At 43.0% G+C, this 16,835-nt stretch overlaps 4 protein-coding genes across 4 annotated transcripts; 2 read left to right on the top strand and 2 right to left on the bottom strand.

Annotated features, from left to right (window-relative positions):
• Positions 1 to 451: 451 nt before the first annotated feature.
• Positions 452 to 1,108, top strand: LOC309543795 (uncharacterized protein; the record flags this gene model as incomplete). Its single annotated transcript, XM_082276232.1, has 1 exon — positions 452 to 1,108. The coding sequence occupies one exon, from the start codon at positions 452 to 454 to the stop codon at positions 1,106 to 1,108; it is 657 nt and encodes a 218-aa protein (XP_082132358.1).
• Positions 1,109 to 1,957: 849 nt separating this feature from the next.
• Positions 1,958 to 2,368, bottom strand: LOC309543796 (histone H3.2; the record flags this gene model as incomplete). The annotated part of the gene is made up of 1 exon (XM_082276233.1): positions 1,958 to 2,368. The coding sequence occupies one exon, from the start codon at positions 2,366 to 2,368 to the stop codon at positions 1,958 to 1,960; it is 411 nt and encodes a 136-aa protein (XP_082132359.1).
• A 3,120-nt stretch (positions 2,369 to 5,488) lies between these two features.
• Positions 5,489 to 5,869, bottom strand: LOC309543801 (histone H2B 1.1; the record flags this gene model as incomplete). Its single annotated transcript, XM_082276238.1, has 1 exon — positions 5,489 to 5,869. One exon carries the CDS (start codon positions 5,867 to 5,869, stop codon positions 5,489 to 5,491), a length of 381 nt encoding a protein of 126 aa, XP_082132364.1.
• Positions 5,870 to 6,193: 324 nt separating this feature from the next.
• LOC309543798 (histone H2A type 1-like) lies at positions 6,194 to 6,586 on the top strand (the record flags this gene model as incomplete). The annotated part of the gene is made up of 1 exon (XM_082276235.1): positions 6,194 to 6,586. One exon carries the CDS (start codon positions 6,194 to 6,196, stop codon positions 6,584 to 6,586), a length of 393 nt encoding a protein of 130 aa, XP_082132361.1.
• Between the last annotated feature and the right edge of the window lie 10,249 nt (positions 6,587 to 16,835).

Here is a 16,835-nt window from a genome sequence, read left to right as displayed (position 1 = left end):
ATGTGGAGATGATTTAGTTGGAGATGTGAGAAGATTGTTTTCTGATGGGAATGTGTGTAGAAAAGCAGGTAGAAGGAAGAATGAGACACACACTCAGGAGGTTGGAGGTGTTTGCAGCCTCTGTGTTCAGCCTCCTGAGCAGATGATGAGAGCGGTAAGTGAGAGATCGATAAGTGACATCCAGTGAGCAGATCGGGTCCCCGATAAAGATCGGCCATCCTTCCATTTCATATTAAAATCGTTTATCTCTCTGACGGGGAAACACAAGAAGAGAGAGAAGATTCTCCAACACTGAAATAAGAATTAGTGGGCGTGTTTAAGGTGTAACCAATAGCAGCGCAGAAGACAAATTCTATATCAACCAATAGCGGCGCAGAACGTCTGTATATAAGGCAGAGCGCCATCCCAGAATGATGTTTCTATTATCTGTTTTAAAAACTCCCTGAGAATCATGACGGAGACTGAGAGCGCCCCAGCCGCCGCTCCTCCAGCGGAGCCCGCCGCCAAGAAGAAGGCGACTAAGAAGGCGACAGCCGGAGGAGGGAAGAAAGGCAGCAAGAAGCCGTCCGGTCCCAGCGTGTCCGATCTCATCGTCACAGCCGTGGCCGCTTCCAAGGAGCGCAGCGGGGTCTCCCTGGCCGCCCTCAAGAAGCTCCTGGCCGCCGGAGGATACGATGTGGAGAAGAACAACAGCCGTCTGAAGATCGCCGTCAGGGCGCTGGTGACCAAGGGGAACCTCGTCCAGGTGAAAGGACATGGAGCCTCCGGATCCTTCAAGATCAACAAGAAGCAGCAAGAGGGCGACAAGGCCAAGAAAACCGCCAAGAAGCCATTGGCTGCTGCTAAGAAGCCGGCCAAGTCCCCCAAGAAACCGGCGGCCAAATCACCCAAGAAGCCGGCGAAGTCCCCTAAGAAGAAGGCGGCCAGCAAAGCGGCCAAGAGCCCCAAAAAACCGGCAAAGGCTGCAGCTGCCAAGAAGGCGACAAAGAGCCCCAAGAAGCCCAAAGCTGCAGCCAAACCGAAAAAAGCCGCCAAGAGTCCGGCTAAGAAGGCGGCCAAAGCCAAGACAGCAGCCAAGCCCAAGAAGGCCGCTCCGAAGAAGAAATAAATCCCAGCAGCCGGAGATCTCCATCTACACCCCCCAAAGGCTCTTCTCAGAGCCACCCACCTCCTCCTAACAGAGCTACACATACCTGCCTACACCCCACCTCCTAACAGCTACACCTACCTACACCCATCTCCTCCTATCAGAGCTACACCTACCTACCTACACCCTTCTACTCCTAACAGAGCTACACATGATATTTCAGTATGTAATGCGGCCATTATGAACGTTCTAAGAAGAATCATTGTAATGATCGTGAGATCTCATCCTCCTCTATGGGCTGATCGATCCTCAGATCTCTAAGCACTATTCCTAGCGATTCTGTTTGGAATAAGAAATGACGTTTCTAGAAAATACAAGAATGTGTCTCCTGAGAGAATCCAAACATTGTTCAATCTGTTCCTAGGAAGTGATTTGTTTTACCGTTAAATATTGTCCCAATGTATCTCTTAGGGAAGATATTGAGGAAGTGTGAATTGTTACTCTGTAATTGTTAGTAATGTTACAGATGAGTTCCATTGTATTTAGGGGACAATAAATCGGTAAAAGGATCTCCTTTATAGATGAGAAATGTGAATTTCTCTGGGATCGGTTTAGAAATGTTACGGATGAGATTTACTTCCACACTGAGGAGCGGAGAGAAAAGAGAAATGCAGTGAAGCTGATGGCCAGGAAAGTGTAGAAATGTAGTAGCGGGGATTGGCAGCATGTAGTAGGGGTGATGAGGCGGGGATTTGCAGCATGTAGTAGGAGTGATGAGGTAGTATGGAGCTCTTTGTGAGGCGGATGTGGTGGCTCTGAAAAGAGCCTTTGTGCTTTGTAGATATAGTATGGAGGGAGATAAGAATGTATTTAGGCCCTCTCTCCGCGGATGCGGCGTGCCAGCTGTATGTCTTTGGGCATGATGGTGACCCTCTTGGCGTGGATGGCGCAGAGGTTGGTGTCCTCGAAGAGTCCTACGAGATAAGCCTCGGAGGCTTCCTGCAGAGCCATGACGGCGGAGCTCTGGAAGCGCAGGTCGGTCTTGAAGTCCTGGGCGATCTCTCGGACTAGGCGCTGGAAGGGCAGCTTGCGGATGAGCAGCTCGGTGGATTTCTGGTAGCGGCGGATCTCCCGGAGAGCCACGGTGCCGGGCCTGTAGCGGTGAGGCTTCTTGACTCCGCCGGTAGCCGGGGCGCTCTTGCGGGCGGCTTTGGTGGCCAGCTGCTTGCGGGGAGCCTTCCCTCCGGTGGACTTACGAGCGGTCTGCTTGGTTCTTGCCATGGCGGAGAAACTCTTCTAATCTCCAGACGGAACAGAAGTGTGAGAACACGGGCTGTGCGGCGTCTATTTATACAGACCGCGCTCCGCGTTTATTGGTTAGTGCTGACCACGCCTTCTTAGGTTTAATTGGACTATTTCTTAGAGCTCTAATCAGCCAATGACTGAGTTGTGTGATTCAGCCTTCAGTAGGGCGGGGCTTTCCCAGCTAGAGGTCACATGGGACAGATTAACCCGAACCTGCCCGGAAAGCTGTGCGCGCCATTCCTGAAATAGGAGACATTAGAAATATTGTGAAGATGAAATGCTTTGTGAAATCCACTAAAGGACAATTTTACTATAAACTGCCCAGGAAGGATCATCGGGAAATGTTTTATTGAATCGGAAATAATTTCTGGCTTTATAAAGTCGTTTTTTTCTTAGTGATCAGTAAGGTGTCAGAGTTTAGATTTGATTTTCAGGTAAAATCTCTAATGAAGGTTTCTATGAAACGTGTAATACTTCCTATCCCATCATATAGAAAGGTAGAGATCTATGAGAAAAGTCATCTCACTATCATGTTCTGTATGTAGCAATGGGGGAGGGGATTCTGCATTCTGAGGACTTGGAATAAAAGAGAAGATATGGAAATGTTTTACATTATTCAATCATCTTCACATTCCATTTCTATTCATCTTCTTGATAATAAAGAATTGATGAGATTTCTCGGTTAAATGTCTCATCTGATGATCTCAGGTTTCAGTGTCGGATTTGGCGGTATAATAGGGCTGATTATTTCTCTGTAACGTTCTTTACAATTCAGGTGGCAAATTTAAAAAGGAGCAATTTGAAATCTGAGCCAATCACAGCTGTGGGCGTTTCCTTCTTCAGTCAATAATGTCTTTCTTATAAGGATTTTAAAGAAATGCATTCTGAAATCTTTAATCGTTTCCCCCCCCCCCCCCCCAAAAAATACTTGTTCAGTAGACTTTTCATTAATTTCTATAGGAAACCTTCTCTAGCAGGGCGAATTCTGGATTGTGAAGTAAAAGAAAAGACTGGAAGAAATGAACATTTATATTTGTAACGTATTTATTATTCTTGGTTAGATAAACTGCCCGACAATTCAGAGGACGGTTGATCGATGTTCCCGAAGGAAGAGATGTCAAATTTTAGTGTCGGATTATTCTATTTGAGATAATTGCAACGTTCCATAGAATTACGGCGGGAAATTTGAATTATATAATGTAAAAAATTCACCAATCACAGTTCTCTGTCTCTAATTCTGCTGAATATCTTCTGGAGATCAAAGGATGGAGGGAAATGTCAGCCAGTCCCTGTAAGGAGATCACATCCTTCCTTCACATTAAATACGATATAAACAAATATAATAACTAAATAAATATATAGCACGTTGTTCCCTCAGCGGGGTCACAATCTTAGGTGAGGAAATCTACAATCAGATCTCCTAAACATCTATATGCCGCACTCACACATTCTTACAATAAAACATCCTCCACAATCTCCCGCCTTACATTGTTACTTTATCTCAAATCACACGTTGGGAAGATCGCGGAGCTTTTATCCCACAACACAATGGAGGAGAGAAGCAAGAAAAACGATACATTGTATCTATTCAATCAGCCCAGCCAAATCTTTGTCTATTTGTATCTATTTCCATCACCAACAGCAGATCGATGTCCATAGATAAAGCCATAAGCTGCCTGATAGGTAAATGACACAAAATATGTACAAAGTATCAGCTACATACAAATCTGATCACAATATCACCTCAGACAGCACACAGTCCTTTATAAAAGTTAGAAATAGAAAAATGTTCCTACGTCATTCCACATGTTTAACACAATTACTAATATCTACACATTTATAGATGAATCATCATTAGCAGATTAAAAACTTAAAGTGTTAGTAATAAAGGAGCTAGGGAATAAAGGCCTCCTCACAGGGTGGTGCTGTGAATGCGAGCATAAAAAGGTGCCACATCCCAAATATAATAGTAAATTGATCAGTGAACTCTTATGGACTTTTTAGGCACCAAACTACACAAAATGTTTTAAAAATTATACCTGTTGTTACATTTTGTTCTTAAAACTAGTGATCGACCGTTATAGTTGTTTTTTTTTTTTTTTTTATTGCCGATACCGATAGTTTGGTCATCGCATATCGGTAAATATCAACCGATATTTTCGTACATTAAAATAAATAAAAAATATATGTTTTATTATTATTTTTTTTACAGGTACTCTTGTGGAGGGATCTGGGGGTCTAAAAGACCCCAAACCCCTCCTCTGCGCTTGGAAACATTCAAAACGCCACGTTTGGCTGTTTTATATGCTGTAATTTATTAGAATTTTGCGCAGAATGTGGGGAAGTCCCCTCCCCCTCCTTGTAATGGCAGGCTGTCCAATGACTTCATTGGAGAATTGTCTTCTTCTATAAAGGACTGTGTGCTATCCGAGGTGATATTGTGATCAGATTTTTGTGTAGCTGATACTTTGTACATATTTTGTGTCATTTACCTATCAGGCAGCTTATGGCTTTATCTATGGACATCGATTTGCTGTTGGTGATGGAAATATATACAAATAGACAAAGATTTGGCTGGGCTGATTGAATAGATAAATGTTTCATTTTTCTTGTTTCTCTCCCCCATTGTGTTGTGGGATAAAAGCTCCGCGATCTTCCCAACGTGTGATTTGAGATAAAGTAACAATGTAAGGCGGAGGATGTTTTATTGTAAGAATGTGTGAGTTCGGCATATACATGTTTATTCAGCTCTGCCGCCTTGTGGTGATTCCTGGTAGAACAGTCGGGTGTGTGTGCATTACGAGGCGATGAATAGGGAATGTATAGAGGCAGAAAGTGGAGATAGATCTCCGCAATAAATCTAGAATCAGGATGGGAATAGAAGGAAGGTTCGATCCACTCCCCTCCCAGTCTAGGCGATCTACAGTACTTATCTAAAGATAATTTAAAGAGAAAAGTTTTCTATTTTCTAAAAATTAATTAACTTCCTAAATGACAAAACACATAAAGATCGGAGTAGAGCTCTGCTGTGATGTCTGTGGGTGGCTCTTAGAAGAGCCTTTGTGTGTTGTTGGGGTGATGGATGGGGGAAGGGTATTACTTGGCGCTGGTGTACTTGGTGACGGCCTTGGTGCCCTCGGAGACGGCGTGCTTGGCCAGCTCTCCGGGCAGGAGGAGGCGGACAGCCGTCTGTATCTCCCGGGAGGTGATGGTGGAGCGCTTGTTGTAATGAGCCAGGCGGGAAGCTTCGCCGGCGATGCGCTCGAAGATGTCATTGACGAAGGAGTTCATGATGCTCATGGCCTTGGAGGAGATGCCGGTGTCGGGGTGGACCTGCTTGAGCACCTTGTAGACGTAGATGGCATAACTCTCCTTCCTGCTCTTCCTCCGCTTCTTGCCGTCCTTCTTCTGGCTCTTGGTCACGGCTTTCTTGGAGCCCTTCTTGGGCGCCGGGGCGGACTTGGCTGGTTCAGGCATGATAAGGGATAAGAATGTTTCCTCCGCTCTGAGAAGAGAAAGTGTACTGGCGCCGCCCTCATGTGCTGCTTATATAGGCGGTCCTATGCAAATGAGCCTCCTCCCTCCTCACTCTTCTATTGGAGGACTCAGCCATGTGATGGGGAGTGACGTCATGCTTTCCTACCTCTTTTACCGATTGGTCTAGATACAAACCTAGAGGTTATTGGCTGGCTTCAAACGTGGCCAATCACAGGGCGAGACGTCATATCATTCAGAGTATAACAAGAAAGGGAGCGGCTCCAGCCATTCACATCTCTTTGAGAACTCCATTATCACAGAATCATGTCTGGCCGCGGTAAACAAGGAGGAAAGGTTCGGGCTAAGGCCAAGACCCGATCGTCCCGGGCTGGTCTGCAGTTCCCAGTCGGTCGTGTTCACCGCCTGCTCAGGAAGGGTAACTATGCCGAGCGGGTCGGGGCCGGAGCTCCCGTCTATCTCGCCGCTGTTCTCGAGTATCTCACCGCTGAAATCCTCGAGCTGGCCGGCAACGCCGCCCGTGACAACAAGAAGACCCGCATCATCCCCCGACACCTCCAGCTCGCCGTCCGCAACGACGAGGAGCTCAACAAGCTGCTCGGGGGCGTCACCATCGCCCAGGGAGGAGTCCTGCCCAACATCCAGGCCGTGCTGCTGCCCAAGAAGACCGAGAGCCACAAGGCCGCCAAGACCAAGTAATCCCCAACTCCTCTTCCTCACCAAACACAAAGGCTCTTCTCAGAGCCACCCACAACTACATACAAAGAGCCTCATACCTCATTCTGTGTCTTACAACAAATCACATCTATCACTCAGTAGGAAAAGTTTTTCATTCCTACAAATACCTCTAAAAAGCAAACAACTTGCTTATTAACCCTTCTAATACCGGGGACTTGTAGTGAGAACATTTCCTACATCTAAAGAGAGCCTTCCACTCATTATTGGAGAATCTCCTTTCTAAAGTTCTCATCTCCCTCCAGGAACTCCTCGTCATTCCCCATCCTTTATTCCTGCTGAATGGATTCTACAAATCAGCAATTACCAAACAAAACATCTTCCCAAGGATCTCCGATATCATCCAAGTCAGGATTCTCCTGTAAAGGAAGAAAAAACGTTCAGAACTGTGATTGGCTCAAATTTCCCGCAGGAATAGCATGGAAAGTTACAATCCTCCCTGATTGGCTGATCTGACATAAAATCTCCCTTCCGGGGAAAATTCATCAACGGTCAGCCTCTGCTTCCAGGCAGTTTTATAAGCATTGAAATGTTACATTGTTTTAGGGTTTGATTTTACTACAGAATCCTCAGCCATTACTGGCGGATGAAAGGAACGCCCACAGCTCTGATTGGCTCAGATTTTAAATTTGCCCGCCTGAATTGTGGAGAACGTTACAGAGAAATAATCAGCCCTATTATACCGCCAAATCCGAGAAATATCAACACTTCATAGTTTTATTTTCACCGCTTAGTGAGGAATGACTACAAATGGAATCTGAAGATGAAAGAAAAGAGAACATATGAAAATGTTTTACATTATTTAAAGTCCTCAGAATCCCCCTCCCCCACACACAACATGAGAGGACTTCTCTCATAGATCTCTACCTTTCTATATGATGGGAAATAAAGGATTGCATGTTTCATTATCAGATCTGTGTAGAACTATATCTCCCCTCTGCCTGATATACAATTTGTACATATAGCAGATGCACAGATTTCTTCTTCCTGTATTACAATCGGAATGTTCACAAAAATTCCATCTTTGAAACATTCTATTTCTAGAATCATCTCAGTATTAGTGATCTCCATTCTTTTCATAATGAAATATACATTTTTAGGTTCAGTTCCAGGATAAACTATGATCTATTCTCTTGACTCAGCAATCGGCTCCACCACCCTGAGTGCTGACTGTACAATCTCCTATAGATCTACTGACCGCCCAATAAGATTCCACATATAATATTGTCCTGTTCTAACATCTATTGTTCAATCTGCTTTATGTTTAGCAGAGTGTATGGGCAGCCAGACATCGCTCCATTCAATTTCTTACTGAAACAATTAGCGGAAGTTCTTATTGTTACACGATAAATATATAGAAATTACATTTCTGAGTTATGAATCATCATCAGCCCTTTGTGTGAGAAGGTGGGTGGCCCTGAGAAGGACCTTTGTTGGGGTGAAGTGGGGTAAGCGGTGGGTGTCAGGGTTTAGCCTCCGAATCCGTAGAGAGTGCGGCCCTGGCGTTTTAGGGCATAGACGACATCCATGGCGGTGACGGTCTTCCTCTTGGCGTGCTCGGTGTAGGTGACGGCATCGCGGATGACATTCTCCAGGAAGACTTTGAGCACTCCGCGGGTCTCCTCATAGATGAGTCCGGAGATGCGCTTGACACCCCCTCTGCGGGCCAAACGTCGGATGGCGGGTTTGGTGATGCCCTGGATGTTGTCCCGGAGCACCTTCCTGTGCCGCTTGGCGCCTCCTTTCCCCAGACCCTTCCCTCCTTTACCGCGCCCAGACATGATGATTCTCTGCTACAAAGACAGACTGAGATCAGCTGTCTGCCCGCCCTCCTTATATACAGCCTGAGCGGACCAGATGGAAACCTTCCTGCGAAAGAGGCGGAGTCACACCATTCATACAAAATAAAGATAATCTTATTCATTTATAAGGCTCCTAATCATTATATTATATTCAGATACATTAATGTTGCATTACATACACAGCAATACATTTCCAGAAGATTCATGTATTCCTTCTTCTCATTTATTTTCGATTTATTCCTGGAGATTACACGAACAGGAAACTTAACACTTTATTACCAGAAACAAAGTAACCAGTTTCATGAAATTGTTCATAGTAATTTCATATAATTTAAATTTATAAATATTGTGAAAAGGAAACAAAGACACACATCTTCAGACATTTCACAGGCTGAGCGGACCTGATGGGAGACATGCTGAGAAGGGCGCGGGGTTCAGTCATTTATTACACTGCAGAGAAGTTAATTTATTTGGAAGCTTTTAAATGTTTTACTGAATAGAAACGGGTGTAATTTATCAGAAGCGCAATGTTTCCTTTATTGATCCACTGTACATTTTTTTCTGACATATCATGATGATGATATATATATATATATATATATATATATATATATATATATATATATATATATATATATATATATATATATATATATATATATATATATATATATATATTTATTTATTTATTTCCCTTACTTAGAAACATTGTCAATATTTTGCTATTTCTATTTACAAAACGGGACCGATAAAATAGAAACATTTGTTTTATTAATTCATTGTACATATGTATCTGGCAGTGTCATTATTACTACATATTTCTACCAACACTTTCACTTTTTTATTCTGGTTTTAATATGAGGGAAATCTGTAACTACTTCATCTCTGAAAGACAGAACACTAATTATCGACCAGTTCCACGATCATATACAGAAGTGTATATGTTAATTTTCTCGGATATATGTCTCATCTGATGATCTCAGTGTCGGATTTGGCGGTACAATAGAGCTGATTATTTCTCTGTAACGTTCTTCACAATTCAGGCGGCAAATTCAAAACAGAGCAATATAAAATCTGAGCCAATCAGAGATGTGGGCGTTTCCTTCTTTAGCCAGTAATGTCTTTCTTATAAGGATTTCAAAGAAATGTATTCTGAGATCTTTCTCCGTTTCCCCCCCAGAAAATACTTGTTCAGTAGACTTTTCTTTGATCTCTATAGGAAACATTCTCTAGCAGGGCGGATTCTGTATTGTGAAGTAAAAGAAAAAAGACTGGAAGAAATGTGACATTTATATTTCTAACGTATTTATTATTCATGGTTAGATAAACTGCCCGACAATTCAGAGGACGGTTGATCGATGTTCCCGGAGGAAGAGATATGAGATTTTAGTGTGGGATTATTCTATCTGAGATAATTGGAACGTTCCATAGAATTCCGGCGGGAAATATGAGTTATAAAATGCGAACATTGCACCAATCAAAGTTCTGGGCGTTTTCTTCCGATAATAAAATGTATTTTTCCTTCCAAGGAGTGTGAAGGGGGATCTGAGATCTGTGTTCCTTTTCAGATGGGGGATGTTTGTTTGGTATTTAATATTCAATGATCTCTAATGCTGTTGAATATCTTCTGGAGATCAAAGGATGGAGGAAAATGACAGCCAGTCCCTGTAAGGAGACCACATCCTTCCTTCACACATAAATACGATATAAACAAATATAAATAAATAAATAAATATATAGCACGTTGTTCCCTCACCCGGATCACAATAGGAAACCTACAATCAGATCTCCTAAACATCTATATGCCGCACTCACACATTCTTACAATAAAACATCATCCACAATCTCCCGCCTTACATTGTTACTTTATCTCAAATCACACGTTGGGAAGATCACGGAGCTTTTATCCCACAACACAATGGGGGAGAGAAGCAAGAAAAACTAAACATTATATCTTTGTCTATTGGTATCTATTTCCATCATCAACAGCAGATCGATGTCCATAGATAAAGGCATAAACTGCCTGATAGGTAAATGACACAAAATATGTACAAAGTATCAGCTACATACAAATCTGATCACAATATCACCTCGGACAGCACACAGTCCTTTATAGAAGTTAGAAGTAGGAAATTGTCCAATAAAGTCATTTGACATGTTTACTAACATCTACATATCTGCATCTACATGCATTTCTTGTTTTGGATAAAATGTCACTTCTCCTGCAGTGAGATAGTCTTGCGGTCTCACTACTGCTTTATTTTTCTCTTGTTATTTTGAATTACCTTTTTATTCACAATAAAATATATTGAGGAGAAAAAAAAGGCCTGCATTCTTGCTTATAAGAAAAAACTGACCTGATGGAAGACTGATGGAAGGGGCGGGGTCACAGCCATTCAATGATCTGCAGAGAATTTAATTTACTTAGACACATTGTTAAAATGTTTCCGATTTCTATTTACAAATAAGAGACTGAAATGAAACAACTGTGTTTATTGATTCGTTGTATATATATTTATCTGGCAGTGTCATGATTACTACAGATTTCTACCAGCCCTTTCACTTTTTGTTTATTTTAGGATGTAGGGGGGAATCCGTAACGGCTACATGTCATGTCTGAAAGATGAAACATTAATTATCGGTCAGTTCCCCGATCATATACAGATCTGATAATGAAACATGTAATACTTTATTTCCCATCATATAGAAAGGTAGAGATCTATGAGAGGAGTCATCTCACTATCATGTTCTGTATGTAGCAGTGGAAGGGGGGGGGGGGGGGGGTTCTGCATTCTGAGATCATATGGAAATGCTTTACACTATTCAATAATCTTCCAATTTTATTTCTGTTTATTCCGTACTAATCAATTAATCTGCCTGAAAATAAAGTGTTACAGATATTTATTGGATACATATCTCATCTGATTATCTCAGTTCTCAGTGTGGGATTTGGTGTTATAATGGGACTGGTTATTTGTCTGTAACGTTTTTCACAATTCAAGCGGGAAGATTTGAAAATGGCTAATTCAGATCTGAGCCAATCAGAACTGTGAGCGGTTTCATTATCAGCCTTCATTGGTCAGCGATGTCTTTATGAGGAATCCAAAGAATTGTATTCGGAGATTTTTCTCGGTTTTCAGCCCAGAAAAGATTTGTTCCATAGACTTTTTATAGATCTCTATAACAAACTATCTCTATAACAGAGCAAATTCTGTATTCTGATGTGCAAAATCAAACCTTAAAACAGAACAATAATATTTCAACATATATATTTCCTGGAAGTGAAGGGACAGTCCCGGAAAGAGTGATATTTTCTATGAATAATTTTCAGTGTCGGATTAGCCGATCTGAGATGATTGAGCAGATACAATGTTTCACTTTTCTTGCTTCTATCCTCCATTGTGTTGTGGAATAAAAGCTCCTTTTCAAAAAAGTTTTTTTTCAGCAAAAACATGCCCCCCTTCTCCTGGGCACCCAGTTCTTCCATGACATATTTGGGCATTCAACTCACCTCCCAGTCCTGGGCAGCACCCTCAAATCTTCAGAAGTATGAGATGAACCCCAAAAACTTGGAAAGGTGGATCTCACACGTACCAACACAGACTATCCCCCAATTTAACTGATCCCCAAAGGTTTTTGATTAAATAGCGGAATAGAAAATATAATCCAAAAAAGTGTATGTATCTCACACGTACACAACCACACTAGGCCCCAATTACTATTGTTTGTACCCCTAAAAGGCTGGATGAGGAGTAGGGGGAGTATGGAACAGGCAGCACCCTCAAATCTTCAGAAGTATGAGATGAACCCCAAAAACTTGGAAAGGTGGATCTCACACGTACCAACACAGACTATCCCCCAATTTAACTCATCCCAAAAGGTTTTTGATTAAATAGCGGAATAGAAAATATGATCCAAAAAAGTGTATGTATCTCACACGTACACAACCACACTAGGCCCCAATTACTATTGTTTGTACCCCTAAAAGGCTGGATGAGGAGTAGGGGGAGTATGGAACAGGCAGCACCCTCAAATCTTCAGAAGTATGAGATGAACCCCAAAAACTTGGAAAGGTGGATCTCACACATACCAAAACAGACTATCCCCCAATTTAACTGATCTCCAAAGGTTTTTGATTAAATAGCGGAATAGAAAATATGATCCAAAAAAGTGTATGTATCTCACACGTACACAACCACACTAGGCCCCAATTACTATTGTTTGTACCCCTAAAACGCTGGATGAGGAGTAGGGGGAGTATGGAACAGGCAGCACCCTCAAATCTTCAGAAGTATGAGATGAACCCCAAAAACTTGGAAAGGTGGATCTCACACGTACCAACACAGACTATCCCCCAATTTAGGGGAAAAAATATATAATAGACAGATAGAGGGAGAGCCGAGACTCAGGAGGATTAGCACAATGTATTTTCGGGTGTCATTTTTGCTATGTGCATACTATGTGTTTGAAATATCTTATAAATCAGGGGTCTTCAAACTATGGCCATCAAGTTGTTTAGGAACTACAATTCCCATCATGCCTAGTCATGTCTGTGAATATCAGAGTTTTACAATGCTTCATGGGACATGTAGTTCCGCAACAGCTGGAGGGCCATCGTTTGAGGATCCCTGTTATAAATGAACAACTTTGTGTAAAAAAAATGCACTTTAATTTTCTTTTCATATTTTCCAAAAACTTGAAAAGAAATTACATGTTCAAAAGACTCATTATGCTTAACAGAATATACGTTTGGGTGTTTACTTTGCTAAATGGGGTAATTTTGTGGGCGTTTCATTTGCACTGGTGCTCAAGGGCCTTCTTTTTTTTTTAAACATAAATTTTTATTGAAAGTTTTTCAGATAATACAGTAATAACAAAGTATTGGGTAAGGCCGTGATTACATAAACAGAAGCATTAACATCAGCTTCAAATGTGCAAATACAGGAAAAATTGTCAATGAGCAAAAAAAGGCATGTTGAGAGCCCCTAACATAGGGAACCCCCAACCATAATTGCATTATAGGCATACCAGTAAGAGTAGTACCTCAATAAACCATGGGCGAGGGCGGACCTAGAACCCGAACGGAGTGGGAAGATGAAAAGAGGAGTACCTGTCCCCCCCAATGGGAACACACTGTGAACAGGTAGTCCCCAGCGTCGCTTACTGGACAAAGCGGGCTGCCACTACCCGCCCCCTCACTCCGGGGTCCAGGCCGCCAGCATGTGGTGAGCCCATTACGAAGCAAATGGTGAGCACCATTTACTACTAGCAGACAATTGGAAACCTCAAAACATGCCAGACTTGTTGATTACAATGAGAATCGCCATCGCAGCCTGGAGGGAACTACATAAACACACAAATGTAGGAGATGCCCATTGTAAACAAAGACTACCTATCCGACTACTAGACATCTTGATCCCATGTCTATCTACCCTAAAATGGAAGGACAGTGACATCCACTGGATTGACGACCTCTTTAGCGACATCGACTGAAACCATTTACTTCCCTCACTCAACAATACCAAATCCCTCGTTCGGAACTATAGACTTACACTCGTATCTCCACGTTCCTGACTAAAAACCCACCAGCACCCATCACTATTCCATACCCAGTATACCAGTTCCTCACAACCCCTCCTGGGTCGATAAAAGGCATCACCTTCTTCTATAACATATTCCATGCCAAAAAAAACTTTTCAAAAATGAAATCCCATGATTAAGTGGGAGGGCGACCTCCAACGACCTTTCTCACCACAACAGTGGACCCACACCTTCCGGCACTCGTACGGGGTGTCGAAATGCACCAACCACTGGGAACTGTCGTAGAAAATTCTCTCCCGCTGGTACCTTACACCATATAGGCTGTCTCAATTCTACCCAGCACACTCCCCGCTCTGCTGGCGAGAGTGTGGCCAGGTTGGCAACTTATACCACATCTTGTGGACATGTAAAAACCTTACAAGCTTCTGGAACCAGGTCTTTGGCCTCATCTCCTCTGTAACACAATCGCCCATTAAGCTAAATCCGGCTTTGGCACTCAATACCCTGGCCATCGATCTGCTTCCTAGTAAGGTCAGATGGGTTGTTTCACACATTTTGCTGGCCGCTAGGGCCACCATTACTAGGAGATGGAAAAAAAAAAGAAGCACCAAACCTATTGGAGGTTGTAGCCTCAGTGACACTCACATTTGAATTTAAGAAATCACTAGCATTACAGTCCCATTCTCTTAGGACACATACCAAACACTGGGAACCATGGATCACTTGGAATGATAAATGAGTGTTAATTGTTTCTGACTATATCTCTCGAATAACAATACCTTGTATTACTTGTTGTTTATGTAAATTTATTTTTTCTGTTGTGTCTTTTGACACCTTGAATGCATTTCTTGTATCTGCTGTTTATAACCAATAAAAATCTGTTTGGAAAAAAAAAAGAAGTAAGTGTCGGCCATAAAAGGCCCCAAAAATTAGCCCACATGGGTTTAACTGACAGCAAATAACTTAGTATTTGATGGCTAGAGGTACAGTAGGCATTCACAGTATACAGAAGTAAGTGTCGGCCTGTATAGGCTCCAAAAAAATTAGCTCACATGGTTTGAACTGACAGCAAATAACTTAGTATTTGATGGCTAGAGGTACAGTAGGCATGCACAGTATACAGAAGTAAGTGTTGGCCTGTATAGGCTCCAAAAATTAGCTCACATGGGTTTAACTGACAGACCATTGTTAGACCATGTGTCTGTGGTCAGATGTATCTTGGCACCAACACTGTGTGCCAGAGATATATTCACTTGCCGCTGAACATGGCCATACAGCTCTGGAATGCCCTTTTGCGAGAAATATTTCCTGCTTGGGACCTCCCATTGTGTTGTTCCAATGGCCACAAATTTACAAAAGGCCTCCAAGTCCCACAGTTGATATGGCAGTAGTTTGCGGGCTATCAGTTCCGACAAGCCAGCAGTCAAACGTTGGGCAAGAGGGTTATCCGGCATCATTATTTATTTCCGCTCCAACATTTGGACCACAGAAGCCTGCCTTTTTCCAGAACAACGTGATGACGGCATCATGGAAGGGGGAGTGGAGGGCAAATGTGAGGAGAGATGAGAAGGAGAAGGGGCTGGACGATGAGAGCCTGGAGTGTTGCTTTGTGGGTTCTGATGGTGTTGCTCCCACTGGGCTCGGTTATGGGAGTTCAGGTGCCTTCTTAAGGCGGTGGTCCCTAGGTGAGTGTTGGGCTTACCGCGACTTATGCATGGACTGCAAAGGCTGCAGATGACAACACTGTTGTCAGCAACGGACACATTAAAAAAAAACCCACACTGCGGAGCCATGTGCCGGCGTCCTGCTAATGCCAGATGTGACTGTACATGGTTGATGGCTCACTCCTGATACATTTGCAGTCTGCTTTCTACCTCTTGTGCAATGCAAATTCTGCCTGCCTCTCCTCCCTATCTGCCGGCCCGTCTCCCCCTCTGAACTCCCTTCCTCTTTCTCTCTTGTGGACTCCCACGTGATGTCCATAGGCTCGTCATCATCCACGTCACCTTCCCCACTACTAACATTCAAGATCTCTGAGTAGGCAGCAACAGCGGGGACCAACCTCCTTGGGCTGATCTGGGTACTGTCGTCAGACTGCTGAGTGGTGGCTGTTGCTACCTCCTCTTCCTGATCCAATGCCAACAATGGCTGTGCATCGCAAACGTCTTGTGATGGATTGGAAAATAATTCCAGTGACTCAAGTGGAGGGTATGTGGTGGTGGTGTCTTTGGGGGTGCACACAGCAGAGCGTGAAGAGGGTGCAGATAGAGAGGATGAGGAGGGTGCAGAAGAGGAAGGCTGAGTGACCCACTCAACCAAGTCTGGTGCGTCCTTTGCCGTAATTGCACGCGCCTTTTGAAACTTCACAGTTAGGCTCCGGCCTATTGCTCCTGCCCTACCACTACCACCCCTGCGTACATCTCTGTCTCTTCCTCTGCCTGTCATGTTTTTTAATTACCCTGTGACAAAAGTCTCTAGAGAATTGCATTATATCTGGAAAAAGGTAGATAACACCCCACTTCAATATGTGGTATTGGGGTATCTATCACACCAGTTCTACAAATAATTGGCCAGTAACTGTTGTCACTTTGTGTAGCACAGTCAACACAGAAAGAGAGGACAATTTTTTGCAGGACTAAAGTACACTCTTAGAAAAGTATACTGTTAAAAAACACCCCACTTCAATATGTGGTATTGTGGGGCCACTGGTCTATCACACCAGTTGTTGAAAAAAATGGCCAGGGAGTTTATCGCTGTGTGTATCAGACTTAACTCAGCAAAAGAGGCAATATTGTTGCAGGACACAAATGCACTTGTAAAAGTATACTCAGATAACACCCCACTTCAATATGTGGTATTGGGGGGCCACT

This window comes from Pelophylax lessonae (genome assembly GCF_965119305.1).
Source record: "Pelophylax lessonae genome assembly, contig: HAP1_SCAFFOLD_354, whole genome shotgun sequence".
Lineage (NCBI taxonomy): Eukaryota > Metazoa > Chordata > Amphibia > Anura > Ranidae > Pelophylax > Pelophylax lessonae.
Note: the sequence above shows the minus strand (reverse complement) of the source record. Positions and strands in the feature narration are given on the sequence as shown.